Genomic DNA, 20,037 nt, shown 5'->3' with positions numbered 1-20,037 from the left:
CGTGCCGGCTGCTTCTGGGAGTGGCACGGGGCCAGGGCAGGCAGGGAGCCTACATTAGCCCTGCTGTGTCGCCTGACATTTAGCGCCTAAAATCTCCCAGTTTGACTTCAGTAGCCTCTGGGAGACAGAGCCAGATTCTGGGAGACTCCTGGCAAAATCAGGAGGGTTGGCATCCCTAACTGGGATGTTGGGGTAGAGGTGGAGAGGGGGTTGCAGGAACCCTAGAGTGGGAAGGATTAAGGGATGGGGAGGAAGTAGGGCAGGAGGCAGAATTACCACTGGCCAATATTTGACCGGCTTGGCAATTTTTTTATGGATTTGCCCGATGCCAGAAAAATAATTTAATCTTCTGGGGTTTTTTTTACATATGTCTAAAGATTTACATTATTATCACAGTACATGGGGATATTTCATGTTAAAAATCAGAGGGGTAGCCGTGTTAGTCTGGATCTGACATGCATCTGATGAAGTGGATATTCACCCACAAAAGCTTATGCTCTAATACGTCTGTTAGTCTACAAGGTGCCATAAGACTCTTTGTCGCTAATGTTAAAGGTTTCTGTGTCCAGCTAAAGGTGCTGCAGTGTTCCCACTTCCACAGTTTAAGTGATGATAGATCAAAACTGTTGAAAATACAGCAGCTGTCTGCCCACCAACATGTGAGCGGGCCACGCGGGTGTGTGAGAGAGAGTTTGAGTCACTATAAGTGGCTGTTGAAAGGGGGGTTGCACAGTTACATTGTGGTTGGGGGTTGGAGTTGCAGCAGGCTTGCCTGTGGGGTGGTGGTGCTGGATTGTGGTTGGGGTTTTTTTGCATTTCAAAGGTGTAACCCTAGCTGCGATGCAGGGAGTGAAGCTGATTGGAGCTGTACTTTGAACATATAAAGGCTTATAAAAAACGCTAAATTCACTGAAAAATCAGGCCCTCGGTGTCTCAAATTGGGCTCCTCAAATTAGTGGCCGCTTTTGAAAATGTTGGGATCAATGTGTGGCTCATCTGTAAAATGGAGATAGCTTCAACCTCTCACCTCACCAGGGTGTCATGATGATTAATTAATATTTGTGACACACCCGATTACTATAGTGAAACGGTCCTGAGGAAATTAATAATTTTGTGTTCAGTGCAGGGTTTGCATGGTGTGAGATAAACCAGGCCACCTATTGAATGTGAAGGAAAAAAATATTGAATAAGTATCCATTTAGTGAATGGGGTGGGGGTTCTGTGGGGAAAAAAATATGGATCACGTAATGCATACGCACAAGGGAGTGAAGTATGGTAACACAGGCAACCTGAATTCTGGTATTTCCTAATTATTAAGTACTTTGCAAGCATAACTTTTTTCTGATGTAGTTGGGGGTTTGTTTGTTTGTTTGTTTGTTTTAGATATAATAAATAATGTGCCCATGAGCTAGCACCATACTACACTGTTTACATTGCAAATGTTGTAGGGATTAGAAATTGGGGCTATACCAGGAATCAGGGGGGTTGGGTTCTGATAGACCCAGTGCAAGACCTTTTAGGATGGTCAAGGGAGAAGGAATGGGGCAAAGGATAATAGAGTAAATATGAGATTCTCAAGGGGAGTTTTAAATAGAGGATTTTGCTCTGAAGAAGACTAAAAATCACATTCAGATTAAGTGTCAAGAAAAAAGAGATGCAGGAAATTGTATATCCTTTGGGTTGGGATTGAACATTAGATTCTGTGTGTGTAATCCTGGCCCCACTGAAGTCAAATGGGAGGTTAGGTCCACCAGTACCTATTAGCCGGGATGGGCAGGGCTGGTGTCCCCAGCCTGTGTTTGCCAGAGGCTGGGACTGGGTGACAGGGAATGGACCACTTAGTGATGACCTGTTCTGTTCATTCCCTTTGGGGCACCTGGCACTGGCCGCTGTTGGAAGGCAAGATACTGGGCTAGATGGACCTTTGGTCTGACCCAGTATGGCCATTCTTACGTTTTTATGTTATTTTGCCATTGACTTCATTGGGGCCAAGATTTCACGACAGGTCTTCAATCATGAAGACTATGGTGGGGCTAAACAGCCTGAATAAGACTGAATGTCATTTCATTTGGCTACCTGCATTATGGGTTAAAAAGACACTTTGCAAAAGAAGGAATTGGCTTGAAAAAGTAATTGCAGCTTTCATTTCTGTGTTGCATTTACTGAGAGGTGAACTGCTGATGTTCCCAAGTAGCTGAGTGCTTTGTGGTGCAAGACCTCTGGAGAGCCTGCCATTCCTCCGTTACCAATTGAGGACAATGGCATTGGCTGCTTTACAGCAGAATCAATAACAAAAATACAAAGGTTTTTCTTCACAAATTAGCTCTTTTGTGTCCTTTCCATTACAGCCTCCAGATAGTGAGAGAGGCAGTTAGGAAACTGGCATTCAGTAAGCTTCTAAGTTAGCTGGGGCCATGCTGATATTGTAAGGAGAACAGGGAACTCCTTTGTCAGCCTAATGGAGAAGGTACAAGGTCCTCACTTAAATCATTGCTGATTGGCCTTAATAGCATTGACCTCAGCTGTTTCCATAGACAGTTTCTCACTCAAACCACTCCAGCCTCTGATGTCACATGTAAACTGGTTCAGCTCTGATACATTCTGAAAAATCCTCCATGGAAAGCACAGATGCTGCAGAAACTGGAGTTGTTGGGTTACCTATTCTTCCCTGTGAATAGGTGTAGAACCAAAGACCATAGCATGCAATAGAGAGCAATGTGCTGAGAGAGGTACCATCTGTTGGATGTAAAACTAGCGTACTGATGTATCCTTGATGACCAAAAATTTATGATGCCTTTTTTTTTTTTTTTAGAGCAGCAGTTCTAGTTCTAGTGCCATAGCCATATTCTAGCTTGGGTATTTATATTCTGCTTGCCAAAAGACCTCTCGTGAGTTCATTTGGCTATGATATTCTTTACTTCCTTTCCTGAACGATTGTGAAATATTCCTGTTCCTATTGAATCCATAAGTGGTTGCATTTTGTGGTATGTGAAGGGATTCCAGTATATGGCATTACAATTGTGAAATTCCTGTGGATGCTTCTGGATAAGAAGTGGTATATGAATGCAACATATGCATATAGTATATTATTTATCCCTACTCAGGTATTCTATGGCATGCTAAGATTTTTGAATGGAGACTGAAATACAGAGGAAAAGTGCAAACTGTCTTTGCAGTGGAATAAACATTTGCCTTAATGAAAAATGAAAGAACGAGATGAGGAATTAAGAGGAAAAGGCTGTAACACCTAAAACAGATTATAGAAGCATGTAAGAGCGACATGCTAAATCCATAAAGTGGTGATATAAAGAGAACAGGAGCCATTATTGTAATTTGTCAACTAGGATAGAACTTATAAAATGTTAAGTTAAATATTAGGATAAATTTTAAGGCCTTGCTCCTCCATTGCCTTACACCTTTGTGTAGCCATCTGATATGGTCATGTTTTTCACTCAGATTGCACCAGTGAAAATTGGTAAATTCGGCTCTGCAAACTCCATGAACAGTTGAACAGTGAAACAGCCAATCGTGGAATTGCCATTGAAGGTGATATTTAAGGCCTTTGAAACTCACCGTTAGTAATGTTTAAGAATAATGAAGACAATCCTGCTCTAAGCTCAACATTCAAGTTTCTCAATGGCTTTGAAATGCAAAATAGAGTCCTTTTGTATCTAATCCAGTGTTCACAAACTATGTACCATGGGTCTGATAGTCCATAAAGTGAGATAATTGCAGAAACAGGCAGTGAGGAATTTGGGCATTGAGAGGGGAGATGGGTCCATGAGAGGACCCCTGTCACTTCTAAATAATTGGAGAACCACTGACCTAGTTTTAAATTATAGCAAATGCAATTTAATTGAGATATGTATGGTGCAATGATGCCATGAGCAAAGAACTTGGGGGAATTTGTGCTGACTAGGAAGGTGTTTACAGCACTGACCAGGAAAGAAAGTGGATGACAGTACACAAATTAGCTAGCTCCTTCATCCCAAAGTGCAGCCATAGCTGAAAGAAAGGACTGTAGATATATGTAGTTGCTTGAGTATGCCTAGTTGTTATTATCTGGGCTGGTGAGCACAGGGCTGGAGGAAAATGCTCACACTCTCTGGCTGGCTCTCAGAGTGAGTGGCATTATACTGTGTGAGCTATATTGGGAAACTCATTTAATGTGGTTTTATATAGTGCATCCAAGAAAGAGCTTGGATTAAAGTGAACCTCTGATTCCAATGGCTTTATGGGAGTTCCATTATTCTATCCCGTTAAACAGGGAATGAGGAATTACCTCATGAGAGAGAGATTATAAATAGATTTTAATATGGAGATATACCTCTCTCATAGAGCTGGAAGGGACCTTGAAAGGTCATTGATTCCAGTCCCCTGCCTTCACAGCAGGACCAAGTACTGTCCCTAACAGAGTCCCCCTCTCCCCAATCCCTACATGGCCCCTCAAGAATTGAACTCCCAACCCTGACTTTAGCAGGCCAATGCTCAAACCACTGAGTTATCCCTCCCCTGAAGATAAAGGTGGTATTACAGCTGTGGAAGATACTGGGTAAACCTAAAAACATAAGAATGGCCACCCTGGGTTAGACCAATGGTCCATCTAGCCCAGTGGCCTGCTTTCTGACACTGCTCAGTACCAGATGCTTCAGAGGGAATGAATAGAAGAGGGCAATTTATCTAGTGATCCATCCCCTGTCATCCAGTCCCAGTTTCTAGCAGTCAGAGGTTTAGGGACACCCAGAGCATGGGGTTGCATCCCTGACCATTTTGTCTAATAGCCATTGATAGATTATCATCCATGAACATATCTACTTCTTTTCTGAACCTAGTTATGCTTTTGGCCTTCACAACATCCCCTGGCAATGAGTTCCACAGGTTGACTGTGCATTGTATGAAGAAGTACTTCCTTCTGTTTTTTTTTAAACCTGCTGCCTGTTAATTTCATTGGGTGACCTTGGTTCTTTTGTTATGTGAAGAGTTAAATAACATTTCTTTATTGACTTTTTCACACCATTCATGATTCTACAGAGCTCTAACATATCCTCCCTTAATCGTCTCTTTTGTAAGACGAACAGTCCCAATCTTTTTACTCTCTCGTCATAAGGAAGCTGTTCCATACCCCTAATCATTTTGTTGACCTTCTCTGTACTTTTTCCAGTCCTAATATATCTTTTCTGAGATGTGATGACCAGAACTACACGCAGTATTCAAGGTGTGGGCATTCTATGAATTTATATAGTGACTTTATGGTATTTTCTGGCTTATTATCTATCCCTTTCCTAACGGTTCCTAACATCCTGTTTGCTTTTTTGACTGCCGCTGCGCATTGAGTGGATGTTTTCAGAGAACTATCCACAATGACTCCAAGATCTCTTTTTTGAGTGGTGACAGCTCATTTAGACCCCATCATTTTGTATGTATAGCTGGGATTATGTTTTGCAATGTGCATTACTTTGCATTGATCAACACTGAATTGAATCTGCAATTTTCTTGCCCGGTTACCTCATTTACTTTTGCTTTAGACAGAAGTGGACGTCAAGGTTACAAGTTCCAGGAGCAAATATCTGGCTCTTGACCTTAATCTGAATGGAAATCAGAGTGCTTGGATGCTGAAAGCATCTTTGCCGGCCTAAGAAATGACCTGTATTTTTTGCATGGCTGGGATTATTACAAATTTGTGCCGAGACAGCCTCTTATCCTGGCAGTAGGAAGGTAGTCTTGACCCCTTTCGCCAGCCTCCCAGCATTGCCCAAACCCCTGATTTAACGTGCTAGCAATAAGTGAGTGTCAGCAGGTAATGGCCTGAGTGGGAAGAGCAGTGGGTGAGGAATATAGCTGCAAGTTTCAAGGGAGCATTTTCCCTGAGGAGGATGCACCGAAGGGTGGATCTGCACTGAGGAAAAGGCATGTCTTCTGTAGGCTAGCATCCTGCGCGTGACTCAGCCAGTCTTGGATGTGGAGATCGATGTGCAACGATATTTCTTCACTGACTTCCTCTGCATTGTCCAATGAACACATATATGTATTTATTTCTGTTTCCTTTTTCTCTCGTAGCAACGAGCCAGGAAGATGAAGTGCTGCCTGCTCTCTGTCGGAATGGCCGTTCTGCTGGTTGTTGTCGTGATTATTGCAGTGTCAGTCAAACACTGATCCCGCTGAGATTCTACAGGTGGGAGTTTGTATCTGACTCTTTCTCATGTCATATGGATGAAGTCTGGGATAAGTGGAAGGCTCAGGGATGTGGTGATGACTAGAGTGGTGTATCTCTAATTTGTTGGTTCATATCCAGCCCTCAGAAGTTAGATGTGACTATTGTTATCCTCTCAAGGATGCTGTGGGGGCTAGGTGAAATATGTGAGTGGTCACAGTCCAATTGTCGGTAGACATGGGGAAACTTGCATTGCTATTTTCTATTCTGCACCCATGCTTTGAAGAAATTGAGGCACTCAGACTCTAGTGCAGTCTTCCTGGCATCTTTCCCTAACTTTCTGTGCATGCTGCAGCCTGTCTGATGTCTGGGCCAGGCTGAGATCGGCCCTTGGTGGGCTTGCAGAAATCTCCCCCTCACTTGTGCAGCCCATGTGAGGAATGCCACAGCTGTGCCTCCTGCCTCCTTCCGTGTCGGGGGAACAATCTGCACCACGGATAGACCCTGCACAGTGTGTATGCCTTAATCACACCGAGCAGCTCAAGAGACACATCACTGCCTGAGCCACCCTCCCTCCCCCACTCCTCCTGGTTCAGCTGGCTCTGCATTACGCTCCAAAGAGGGCTCTGTCTAAATTTCACAATTTATCTCTGGCTTTTTTTTATTTTTTATTTCTGTCTCTCACATACAAACAAACTGCACAAGGCAGATTCTGATCAGGTATGCCAGCGTAAATCCGGCATAACTCCAGTGACGTGAATGGTGTTACTCTGGATTTGCCCTTGTATGTCTGAGAACAAAATCCAAACCCATGTGCTACTTTATGTGAGTATGTAGTGATGTTAGGGCTGGACAAAATCAAACATCCTCAACTCCTGGAAATCACAAATCTTATCAACCTGTGCGTGAACCTGGAAGCATTTAAGGCCTACAAAGGCCTGTCCACACAGCACAGAAAAGCCTGCGGCTAACCCGTGCCGGTGGGGCTTGGGCCGTGCTGCTGTTACATTGCTGTGTAGACATCCAGGCTTGGGCTGGAGCCCAGTCTCTAGGACCCTGCGAGGTGGGGGGATCCCAAAGCTCTCAGCCGGCATGAGCCAGTCGCGGGTTTTTCTTTGCTGTGGAGACATACTCTGAGTAAAGTAAAACTATTTCCCCATGTTTATCTTCCCCCCCGCCCCCCATAGTTCCTTATATCTCCTTGTCAAGTGCTGGAAATGGGCTATTTTCATTACCACTACAAACAGTTATTTTTCTCTCCTGCTGACAACAGCTCACCTTAACTGATCACTCTCCTTATAATGACAAGTTTCAGAGTAGCAGCCGTGTTAGTCTGTATCCGCAAAAAGAACAGGAGTACTTGTGGCACCTTAGAGACTAACAAATTTATTTCAGCATGAGCTTTCGTGAGCTACGGCTCACTTCTTTTATACATACAGAGAACATGAAAAGGTGTTGGTATGCATACTTCCACCTTTTCATGTTCTCTGTATATATAAATATCTCCTGTCTGTGTATTCCATTCTATGCATCCGAAGAAGTGAGCTGTAGCTCACGAAAGCTCATGCTGAAATAAATTTGTTAGTCTCTAAGATGCCACAAGTACTCCTCTCCTTATAATGTGTATGGTAACAACCATTGTTTCATGTTCCCTGTGTGTATATATATATCTTCCTTCTGTATTTTCCACTTACATGCATCCGATGAAGTGAGCTGTAGCCCATGAAAACTTATGCTTAAATAAATTTGTTAGTTTCTAAGGTGCCACAAGTACTCCTGTTCTTTTTGCAGATACAGACTAACACAGCTACTACTCTGAAACTTTATTTTGAATCTGTTAGATTGGTGCAATCACAGAGCCAGAATAACCTAATGATAATGAAAAGCCCAGCAGGAAAATTAGAGTTAATCTTCTTTCAGAATGTCATGTGTTTGGGGAGGGGATCCTAATAACTCAGTACAGCCCTCGGAAAACCTGAACACTCAATTTTCCCATCATCCTTCAGTGGTCGAACGACTAACGACCTAGTGCATAAAACACCAGTTCCTCAACAGCGGCACCAATAAAAACATAAAAACTGGAGTGGATTATATTGGATTCAGCCTGGACATGTCCTCTTATTTCATTTCACATGAGACAAGCACCAACATGGTGACGTAATGACATCTGACCTTTATATACCACTTGTCATGCAGAAGAATCCCAAAATTCTGTACAAACTACTCATTTATATACAGGTGTCACTTTACCCACCTTGAGGGAGAAATGCATCAGCTCTTTTTTTCCATGCCCAGCCCTCTGCACAACAATTCAAGGCAAAAACTGAAGTATCTAATTGAGAGACAGAAAATAAATACTCCAGTTTGAATGAGGCGAGGACACTGAACCTAACATCCCTAGACTTATGAAATGTGCTGTGAGATCTATAATGAGGACAACTAGTTAGGACTCCAGTTTTACATTTCACCAAGGAGAGGCTACAGCATAGAGCTCCTGAGTCTTTGCTGGACCATTGCTTTATTGCTGAGTCAGTGGGGAAGTAACTCCTTGCTAAATCACTTTTGATTTTTCTCCCATCCTGGTACCGATCAGGCCAAAGATCTTTAGCTTTCAGGTTCACATCCCAGGATGAACTACCTTAATGTCACTACACTGAGTCCCCAGACCCAGCTAATCAGATTTTGGACCTAGCTAATTATTAATTTGTAATAGATTTTTTTTAAATTAATGATTTCAGCAACCCTGATACCCCCAAAATAAACAAAGGTCCTTATTACAAGGAAAAAGCAGGTTGTTCTTTCACAAATCAGATGTGAAGCAGGTACAGAAAATCCATTCCTTCCATAGGATTCATCATTTGTTACTTGAAAAATAAGCAAGAGAGTGGCTCTTCTTGTGAATTTCCTAAGTAACAGCGGTGCCATCGGTTCTTCAGCTCAGTGCGCTCAGAGGGACCAGCTGTTCTTATGAAAACTCCAAGCCCTATCCTAAGTATGTCACTTGATCCCCTGAGGCATTCTTGACTGAGGATGGAGAGAAAAGCATCCATTGCATCCAGTGAGGTTATGGAGAAACTCCTGGAGATGTATGTATGTTTTTTTTGTTTTCACCTCGGGGATTATGAAGTAACCAGACATTTTGGAGTCAAATTGCTCATCATGTAACCATGTTGCAGCTGCTCTCTTAGCCATTCTGGTATAAGTCACTGAACATCTTAAAGGGATAGTATCCTGCTGACTGTCCTAGAAATCTCCCTACCTTAACAATGCCTTTGCTTTATAATTGTTAGAATTCCTGATCCTGGAAACATATCCCCATTGGCTCTCTCTTCCTTACTTATACACAAAGTGTTTCCGCCTTTTGACTCAGTCCCAGAGTCTACGATACTTCTTGGGCAAGCGGGTGCAGAAAACCAAGAGAACACAGAGAAAAGCTACTAAAATGATTTGAGGGCTTGGAACAAATGCCTTACAGTAAGAGCTAAAGAGCTCAGTCTGTGCAGTTTATCACAAAGAAGATCAAGAGATGTCTTGATTATGGCATATCCCTTCATGGGGAGGAAACACTGGGCACTGAAAAGGCTCTTTAACAGAGAAAGGCATAACAAGAACTGATGGCTGGAGCTGAAGCCAGGCAAATTCCAATTAGAAATAAGGCACACAGTTTTAACAATGACAGTGATTAATCATTGGAACAAACTGCCGAGGGATGTGGTGGATTATCCATCGCTGGATGTCATCAAACACAAGTTCTTGGGCTCAGTGCATGGGTAAGTGGGTGAAATTCTATGAACTGTGATAGACATTAAGCCAGACTAGGTCCCTTCAGGCCTTAATCTATAAATTTAAGAGGATTTGGATAGAGGTGATTGTATAAAAGAGCTCTTCACTTCTCAGTTGCTGATTGATGTTCAACTTAAGTCAGTCAAGACTTCAGGGTTGTTGCCAGCTGATGGCAGCTTGGTGGCCTATGTGAAATCAGTCCTCCAAGTGCCTTACATCTGTATCTCTTATCATGGCAACTGTTACCCTCATTAACAGTCTCAGTAGACTCTCTATTTCTTGGAGTCTGTTCCTCCCTGTGCTTTGGAGCTTTGCTACGTAGTTCAGATTCAGATCTCAACTTTCCCAACGTTTAAGGGGTGGTAAGATCTAAACATTCAGGCCCTTCTATACTTTTAACAAATTGAGACACAGCCTTAAGGGAACCGTTACATGAAATACTTAGTGCAGTTTCTAATTCCTTTCCCTCCAGTATGGGAGCCCAATTCTACATGGAAGGAGAGAATCAGGCCCACGGGGTTTAACCATTCCCTGAACATATGGTGTCCTCTCTTACTCACTCTCTCTCAGCTTAAAGTGAAATAACCATCAGATCAAGCTGGAGAAATTGCTTTGACTTGTTGTTGTTTTTTTTCCTTTGCAGTCACAGTTAGCCATGTCCAGTCCATTTAATTGGTGCATTCTGTGACAAAGTGCTTTATCTCACCACTCCAAGAGGACATAGACTCTCGCAGCCTGTTTGATATGTGTTTTGTTTTGTTTTTTCTTCATGCTTTCAGGTCTTGGCTATTTTCTTTAGTGCCTTGTACTCTGTTATGCCCCTCTGTGCTCTACACCTGGTCTCCTGACTGCAGTGGGAATAATAAAATCCACAGTTTTAGTTCACAGCCACTGGGTATGATCTGAGAACCATAGGAATGCCTCTATCAAGGGCTTCATGCTGTATAGGCTAAGCCCCTCCTCATCTCAGAGCCTGGTTACTAAGAGTTGGACCCAATGCAGCAGGAGAGATTTCTGGACTATTGGATTTTGCTAAATCAGCCTCAGTGGGCCCCACTTGGTGTCATTAATACTGAACTTTTCCAGTACACCAGAGGACTTTCAGAGACCTTATACAGTACCCTGTGGAACTGAGGGAAAGGGTTTTCAGGGCAGGAGTCATCAGTAAAACACCAGTGAATTTAATTGGAGACTTTCTGTGGGGATTATATATACTGTCGAGGAAACTGATGACAAAACTGACAGCTGGCATTGGTGTTTTTGTTAGCTCCCAGAACATGGCGCTTACAATGCTCCCTCTTCACCAGCCCAAGGTGAGAGACTGGCCACCTTTGTGATAGAAATTCTATGGCACGTTCCGTGTGTTTCTTGCACTGTGCCATCGTGTTGCAGCCGCAACAGCAATTCCTGCCTAAGAGGCAATGTGGGATGTAGCAATAAATCGACCTAATGAACATTGTAAATAAGGGCCAAACATGGATAGCTTTGTTCCATGGACTTGCTTTTTGCTCTTTAAATTGATACCATGGGGGCAGCTTTACTTATTGGCTATGCTTTTACCAGTGCACTGTACATTTCTCAGTGGTCCTGAGAGCAGCCCAGTTTGCAGTCCTGTATCAGTCTCAAGAGCCACAGAGGACGTTGTCATATTTGCTAGCTGCCAGTCACGGGACTGAATTAATCCACCACCCTGTTCTCTGAGCCGCCTGTGTCATTTGTTCAGGAATTTACAAAGGAGCCAACGGTCAATAACTTTGCAAAAGCTCTTTTGTTCTGGAAGTGATTTTCCTTTTTTCATCAGGGTATATTCAATATTTATAGCCCCTTGATCTATAATTAATGTTTCAGATCCTGAAGTCCTTACTCAGTTTTTACTCTGGCAAGATTATTGGGCCAGATTCTTACCCTGGTTTAAATGAGATCAGAATCTGGCTGTCTGATCTTGATGCTTGTTGCCTATGCTCCTCTCTTTGTGACTTCACAAGTATTTCCATGGCACCAATTGCAATGTCACAAACAGAAGCATCTGACAACAGCTGGGCAAAAGTTTTTTGCTTTTTTTCCACTGAAATATGCTTTTGCAGGGAAACAAAAATTTGAAATAGTCAAAACATTTCATTTTGACTTTTTGATTCAAAACAGCATTTCGATTTTAAATCAGGCTAGTTTAAAAAAAAACGCAAAAAAGGGTGGGAAAATATCCTAAACAGCCAAAATCAAAATAAAATAAAATAAAAATTTTGAATCAACTGAAATGTTTTGGTCGATTCAGTATGAATCAAAAGTTTAAAAAAAAAATGTTTTGGTTCAATTCAAAATATGTAGGTCAATTTGAAACTATTTTTTTTCAAGTTTTCTGATTCAACCAAAAAACTTTGCCTCAAATCAAACTGGAATTTATTTTGATTTTTCAGTTTGGCCCCCAAAGCAAAAAATCTGTTATTTGCTGATTTCTACCTATGACTTCAAGGGCAGGGCACCTTGAGCAAATTAAATCTTAAGATACTACTTCATGCAAAATTCCTTTTAAAGTAATGTACAAGGGAGGAAAAATACAAAGACCCCATCATATGTAGGCAGACTTATTCCTAAATAAATTTTTCCATAATTTGCAAGTCATTTCTCCCTCTTAAAGGGCTTAATCTTCAAAATGCTGAATGCTTGAACTGAATATCAGAGGGGTAACCGTGTTAATCTGTATCCACAAAAACAATGAGGAGTCCGTTGGCACCTTAAAGGCTAACAGATTTATTTGGGCATAAGCTTTCGTGGCTAAAAAACCCACTTCTATCTGAAGAAGTGGGTTTTTTACCCACGAAAGCTTATGCCCAAATATATCTGTTAGTCTTTAAAGTGCCACCAGACTCCTCGTTGCTGCTTGAACTGAAATCAGTTGGAGTTGTAGGCATTCGTCACCTTTCATAGTCCAATCCAAATCTTGCGTGGCATCTCTTTTACAATCTGTAGCACAATTTAGCATTTCACCAGGGGCTTCTAGTGCATGTTTAATCTGAGAATCTCAAAGTGACTTTTGAACATTAATTTAAACTTTGCAACACCCTTTTAAACATTTGCCATGACAGCCCATCTCTAAGCATCCAGTGAAATAGCCTGATTTTCAGAGGTGCTAAGAATTCAGTTTGCATTGATACCAGTAGGACTTACAGGTCCTTGGCCTTTAGGATCATGAGGTTTTTATATCCCTTACCTATATTTTTGTTATGATACTTCCAGATGTTCTTGATATACATATAAATATATGATTCCTTTTTTAATCTTGTTATATTGATGGCCTCAATAACTTCTTGAAACAATGAATTCCACAGTTTATTCAGACGTGTAAAAAAAGTATTTCCTTTTATCAGTTTTGAATTTGCCACCTTTTAATTTAATGAAATGTTACTTAGTTCTTGTATTATTGAACTAATGTTTCCCCCCTGTTGTGCTTAAGTTATCTCTCCACCTGCTTTTTCTGTCTTGGGTTGTCCAAGAACCATGAAGATCCTTCGGTGCTGGTGGTGAAGTGGGATGGAAGCAGATGCAGCAGACAGGGTCTAGTCATTGTGATTCACTGATTCTTCTACTCATTGGTTTAAGTGGGTTTGGGAATTTGGTGGAACCCCTGATTTTTTGATATCACAGTGATAGCTTCCCATTGCCTGGAGAAAGGGAGAGTTCGGATTGCCTCCTGAGGGGGGAAGGACATGGGCATAGCTCTTGTGTCCACATTCAATTTCAGTGTCTAAAACAGAGGATGCTGGCTCTGTGTGTGGGTGTGGAGAGAAGGTGGACAAGGCAGCAGGTAGGCAAAGTTGTGCTATTCTACCCGAAGCCTTTCCTGTATGAATATTGTCTCCCAAAACAATGAACTTTGTGAATGTCATACTCCTGTCAGGCTCAATCAGCTCCCAGAGGAAATCTTTGAGGTCTTGAGGCTTTTGTGTGTGGAACAGAGAAGAAAGGAGTAAGAGGATACTGACTTAAAAGACCAAAGGAGAAATATTAGCAAAAACTTTGTTTTCCCTTGTTATATTATTAAAGATATATTTTTCTGAATAACCTCGAAATACAATTTTAAAAGTGTGGCCTTTAATGCTAGACCTTTGGGGATGTATTTCCCATTGCTACAGCAAGGCGAGTGGGGTTATTACATAACTGTGTCTACAAACTCAGCTGCAGAGAATATATAAGTATCTGGTTATTTTCCCTCTGTGGACAAGGTTGCTAGTGCATTAACAGAAGCCCTGAAGAGGCTGCAATGCCCAGCTGCTCTGTCTAGTGATCTACATAAGTATGAAATAAATGTCTGTTAGGACAGGGAAAAATAACCCGTTGGGCTTTCTCTGGACCATAATCTAATTAAAGGATGTAGCAGGATTTCTCTGGAAACAATTGGTTACAGGAGAATTATTTTGTCGGTGCTGTTAGAGAAGCAGGTAAAGAACATCTTAGAAACAGCACTCCAGGGTTTGTAGCGAGTCGTGAACAATTACGTGTTTTGAGGGTGGGGACCATGTTTTGGATTCCGCAATGTACTGAGAATACACCATGGCAGCCATTTATACTGTCAGTTGTGTGTCTCAAGGTTCACCAGCAATTATGGAGACAGGGAAGGTTTTGTGAGCACTCCCCTATTTCCTGTCCATCCACCTCTTGCTAAAGTAGTTCACTCAGGGCTTGTCTACACTACAGGACTATTTCGAATCTACTTAAGTCGAATTTGTGGATTCGACCTTAATAAGTCGAATTTGTGTATCCATACTAAATACACAAATTCGAACTTCTTAGTCCACATTCACAGGGCCAGCACTGTGGGAACCTATCCCACAGTTCCCGCTCCCGCTGCCCATTTGGGATTTCAATGCATGCTGGGGGAAAAAATGTGTCCATTTGAACAATCATCCCGCGCCTCCTGTCTTCCTCTGCTCGGTTACAGCGTGGGCGCCACAGCACTGCGAGCATGGAGCCGCCTGCGATCATCGCTGCACTTATGGCCATTGTCAACTCCTCGCACCTTATGCCCACCTCTTCCACAGTCAGATGCTGAGAAGTGAGGAGAGTGGCGCAGACCTCTCACAAAGCACGCCAGGCAGTGGAGATCATGGTGGCAATGGGTCAAGTTCATGGTGTGGACAAGCACAGACTGGTGGGACCGCATAGTGCTGCAGGTCTGGGATGACACAGAGTGGCTGGCACTTTCCTTGAACTGTGTGACTTGCTGTCCCCTGCCCTGAAGCGCCAGGACACAAGGATGCGAGCAGCCCTGACTGTGCAGAAGCGGTGGCCATAGCCTCCTGGAAACTGCCCGCCAGACAGCTACCGGTCAGTAGCGAACCACTGGGATTGCTGTCATTCAAGTAGCCCACGCAATCGTGAGCAACTGCTCTCAAAGGTAGTGACTGTCGGAAATGTCCAGGCCATCATAGATGGCATGGGATTCCCAAACTGCGGTGGGGCTATAGATGGGACTCACATCCCTATCCTGGCACCAGCCCACCAGGCCAGCGAGTACATTAACCGAAGGGCTACTTTTCAATGGTGCTGCAAGCTGTGGTGGACCATAGGGGACGTTTTACCAACATCAATGTCGGGTGGCGGCAAGGGTCATGACGCGTGTGTTGTTCAGGAACTCTGGTCTGTTTTTAGCAGCCTCAGGGCAGGCACTTCCTTCCCGGAAAAAAAAATAACGGAATGGTGCAGATGCCTACAGTGATCCTCGGGACCCGGCCTACCCGCTAATGCCCTGGCTCATGAAGCCCTATACAGGCGCCTTGGACACTGAAAAGGAACTCTTCAACTACCGGCTGAGCAAGTGCAGAATGGTGGTGGAGACTACTCGCCGACACATCAGCAAAAAGAATATCCCCCCGTAGTTATTGTGTGCTCCACAATCTCTGTGAGAGCAAGCCTGGCTGCTGTTTACGATCAGCCAGACACCCGTGCTGAGAGAAATATCCAGCGGGGAAGCGATGCACTCAGGAGGCTTTGCACTTGATTTTAAGAGAGCCTGATCATAAACCAAGTTTTCCCACTTCCCAAGGACGTTTTAAAACTAAGGACATGTTTTAGTAATTAATAATAAATCTTTCGTTGACTTTGCATTTCTGTTTATTCGTTGAAACATGGAAGCATTCTGTGCTGTTTAAGTGTGCACTGATGGGTGGGTTTGCAGGAAGGTGAGTATCTGCCCCTGATGAGGTCTATTTTTTGGGGGGGGGGCCGGGAGGATCGATGACTACGGTCCAAATGCATGTGAAGGGAAGCCTGCCTTTACATTCGGGATGTCAGGCACCAGGACCCTGCACAAGCATACACCTCAAGGAAAGACCCGGGCAGCATACACCACACAGACTGTCCCTGGTGCCTAGTGACTGCAGTCTGTGTGTGCCCTGCAGTTGACCCTGCAGCCAAGTCTGTAGCATGGCACTGTGGGCTATGCAGTGACATTACACCCCACAGAACAACAGAAAGTCTTCTGACACCGAAACAGTCAGTAACACCAAACCGCTTTTAATAATGTAATACAAGGGGGGGTTTGAACTTGAGTTGGGACTGATGATGCTGTAAAAAAAGAAGTGACACAAATTTACATGTCACTTTGGGTGAGGGGGACAGACTTTCTTGGCGTTGGAGCGGTTGCAGATGCACTGCAGGGGGCTCTCCTCCTGACTGCGGTCTTGAAGAACATCTACCTCATTAGACCAAGCAGCGTTTGAGTCGCCTGCTGGTCTTCCTGCCGCCACCTATCCTCCCGTTCCAGGTGTGTGCGATGCTGCTGACACAGGCTCTCCTCGACTGTCTCTGCTCTGCCGCCTCCGCTCTGGAGCTGGCCATCAGTTCCTGGAACATGTCGTCCCTTGTCTTTTCTTTAGGAGCCAAGCTGTGTGATGTGAAAAAGTAGGTGATTTTGAACAACATACATGTTTGCCAACAGTAAACACAGTCTAGTCAGTTTCAGTGAACAAGACCAAAGAGGGAACCAAGTCTCAGGAGATCTCAGAACTAGTCCGAGATTTGAATACGCTCATCATTAGCGCGCCATTGCACTGAGAAAGATAGCTGCATCCCTCTTGCACAAAGTCCTGGTAAGCCTTACAGTACAGAGTGCTTATCAGTTAGTGCTTAGCTGTGCTCTCCTGCTGGAGGCAATGTGCAAAGCAGAAAAGATGAGCGTTATAAAGACCCTGTATGCTTTTCCTCTGAGGCCTGCCACAAGTGGCTGTTCATTCTTATGCAAAGTAAAACTCTGTTGTCATTCTTATGCAAAGTAAAACTCTGTTGTCATTCTTATGCAAAGTAAAAGTCTACCATGCACAATAGTAACAGTACACTAATTCCACTAATTAGATGCAGCACTTCCACAACGACATTACCCTGAGGCGAGAGAGCGGATGTTAACAGAAGCCCTGCACAGACCAGGACCCTACGCTGCCATGCTCAGAAACCTCTTGCTGAGGCTTTTCCAGCTGCTCTCTGAGAGCTTTTGAACTATCCCCAGAGGACTATTGCTCCATTCCTATATGTGTAGACCTGCTGTTTGTATAGTTTCATATTTAAAAATTTTTATATAGTATTTCCATTTTTTATATATCCCTGTTTCTTAAAAAATAAATGTTTCCTGTTTGTAGCACTTACCGCCTGATCCTTCCCTGATTCCGAGTCCAGGTTAGAGATCCTGGCTGTCAGGAAAGACCCTTCCTCATCTTCCCCATCGGCGAACAGGGAGGAGGAACTGTCCCGCACACTATTCCGTCCTCGAGTCCACCGTCACTGCTGGGGCACTGGTGGCAGACCCACCTAGAATGGCATGCAGTGCCTTGTCTTAGGTCCTTCACCAGCGATCAGATCCTGACTTCCCGGTCAGTCCATGCTCAGACAGGAAAATGAATTCAAAGTCATTTCCTGTGTGGCTGGCCAGAGAATCCAAGCTCGGACTGCTGTCCAGAGCGCCAACAGAGTGGTGCACTGTGGGATAGCTCCCGAGCTGCTAAGTTCGATTAGCATCCACACCAAGCCTTAAAGTCCTAGTGTAGACCAGGCCTCAGCCTCTTACAAATGGGATCTCTCCAGAGGTCAGGAGTGTCCCATAAACCAGCCCAGAAATGTCTCCCACACTTTTCCCACCCCTATCATCAATAACTGTGTTATCAAGAAACTTGCAGGAGGAATGCTAGCAACAAGCCTCTGCAGTTTCATAAGCTGGCCAAAACGCAGACCTTCCACACTTGAAATGACCTGTTTATAAACACTCAGCTGCCATGAAGAAGATGATGCCTAAATTACAGCTGTCAGGTCACCAAGGGCAGTGTGAAGTCTCTGCCACTGGAGAATCAATTTTCCAGGCCTGCTTTGGGCTACTCATTCTTCCAGTGTTGTTTGTGGTGGGTTCAGGTGAGGTTGAATCATTATTTTAACAAATAGTGACCCCTACCCCTTTGCACAATATTGTGCTAACCCTGACTGTGTCTAATTGCTGCAAGCTACAGCAGATGTGGAACACAGCATTGCTCCAGCTTTCAAGGCTTTGCATGTTTAACATGTAAGTTTTGCTGTAAATCAGAGAGGGGAATTCTCAGACTGTACTACACTCCTTTTTTATTGTATCAAAGACAGTCAAAATGAAGACCTTATACAAAAACCTGCCAGATTGGTGCATAAGAGAAGACTAGGGTTCCCCTCATCACTGGACTATCTGCTCTGCTGGGTATGGTTTCGTTTGATTTTCTTTTTCTAAATAAACCACTCTCCATGTGATTCTGAATTGCCTTCATGGTCAGTGGATTCATGCACAAACCAAATCTGACTCAAGTATTCATCCCATGCCAGCTAAATAACCAGGAGAAAAAATTACCTTTGGGGTTTTCTCCAATTCTGTCTGCGTAATGAAGAATCAGAATTGTGCCAAATCTTTGCCCCAGACATGATCTAAATTGTTTTTAAGGGTCAAAACCTTTTCCCCTGCTGATATAAACATTGTGGTCCAGAGCCTTAGCTGATGTAAATTCCCAGGGTGAAATCCTGGCCCCACTAAAGTCCAGGATATAAACTTTTATTGACTTCAGCAGAGTCAGGATTTCACCTCTACTACTTCGTGGGCTTGCTCAGGCCTCAGGTGACCAGACTGCAAGTGTGAAAAATTGGGACGGGGTTGGGGGGTAATAGGAGCTTATATAAGAAAAAGACACAAAAATGGGGACTGTCCCTATAAAATCGGGACATCTGGTCACCCTGCTCAGGCCAGAGATATTGTGATCCTTTGGCTTTACTTTTCAATGGCCCAGTCCTCAGGTAGTGTAAATGGAAGCAGCGCCATTCAGCACTGGAGTTAGGCTCATTTTCACAAGCTGAGGATCTGACCCAGTATTTCACCACCTCAGCTTCTAGTCCTGGCCTAAGCCAGGAAGAAAAGGAAATTATTTTATCTTCCTCTGAAGTATCTGGCACTGGCCACTGTCAGAGACAGGATGCTGGAGTAGTTTATCCATCACCCTGTGCTCCTGTGAGATGGGCCAAAGTTTTCAAACAACCATAAAAAGAGAACCAGTCATTCTCAATCTGCTAGAAATGGTCGTTTCTCATCTGCTTGAAGAATTTGGGATTCTCTTTGTCTTCTCAGGACCAGTTTTCCTTTCCTTTATTGGGGCTTTCAGAAAAGGATAGCCAGTATCTGGAGTTGAAATCCTGACCCCACTCAGTGGCAAATCTCCCATTGAGTTCAATGGGGCCAGGATTTCATCTGATATCCCTAGTGAGGCAAATAGAAAGGAGCACAAACACTGCCAACTTAAGTGCAAGAGTGTAATAAATAAAAAAAAGAGGAGTTTGAAGAAGCACGGCCCAAAAAAAAAAGTAATAAACAAAAAATTTTTTTTTAAGTAGAAGCAGAGCAGGAGCTAAACACAACCAGGGGTGGGCTGATGATGAAAAAAAATTCAAAAGCTTAAAGGAAGAAGAGTCATTGCGGAGAAACTAAAATAAAATCTTTTCTCTTTCTTCTTCTTCACGGGATGGATGGATAGGATGAGCTGAGCTGGCTTGGCTAGGTTTGTGATCAAATCAACTGTCAAAGGAACAGTCACAGATTGAAGGGAGGGAGGAGTTGG

At 43.4% G+C, this 20,037-nt stretch overlaps 1 protein-coding gene across 7 annotated transcripts in view; it reads left to right on the top strand.

The window, feature by feature from the left end:
* The window catches only part of TSNARE1 (t-SNARE domain containing 1), a 667,577-nt gene that overhangs the window by 580,976 nt on the left and 66,564 nt on the right, over positions 1–20,037 (top strand). For 4 of the 7 annotated variants that reach the window (XM_039525402.1, XM_039525408.1, XM_039525403.1 and 1 more), the window contains one exon: positions 6,058–6,172. In XM_039525402.1, coding sequence (XP_039381336.1) covers positions 6,058–6,153 — 96 coding nt within the window. In that variant the 3' untranslated portion in view covers positions 6,154–6,172. Of the gene's footprint in view, positions 1–3,456; positions 3,547–6,057; positions 6,173–10,577; positions 10,603–20,037 lie in introns of those variants that run through there. The other 3 variants (XM_039525406.1, XM_039525401.1, XM_039525404.1) reach the window with 3 other exon arrangements.

The sequence above is a fragment of the Mauremys reevesii genome, linkage group 2 (assembly GCF_016161935.1).
Source record: "Mauremys reevesii isolate NIE-2019 linkage group 2, ASM1616193v1, whole genome shotgun sequence".
Lineage (NCBI taxonomy): Eukaryota > Metazoa > Chordata > Testudines > Geoemydidae > Mauremys > Mauremys reevesii.
The sequence above is the reverse complement of the archived record's forward strand: the minus strand, read 5'-3'. Positions and strand labels throughout refer to the sequence as shown.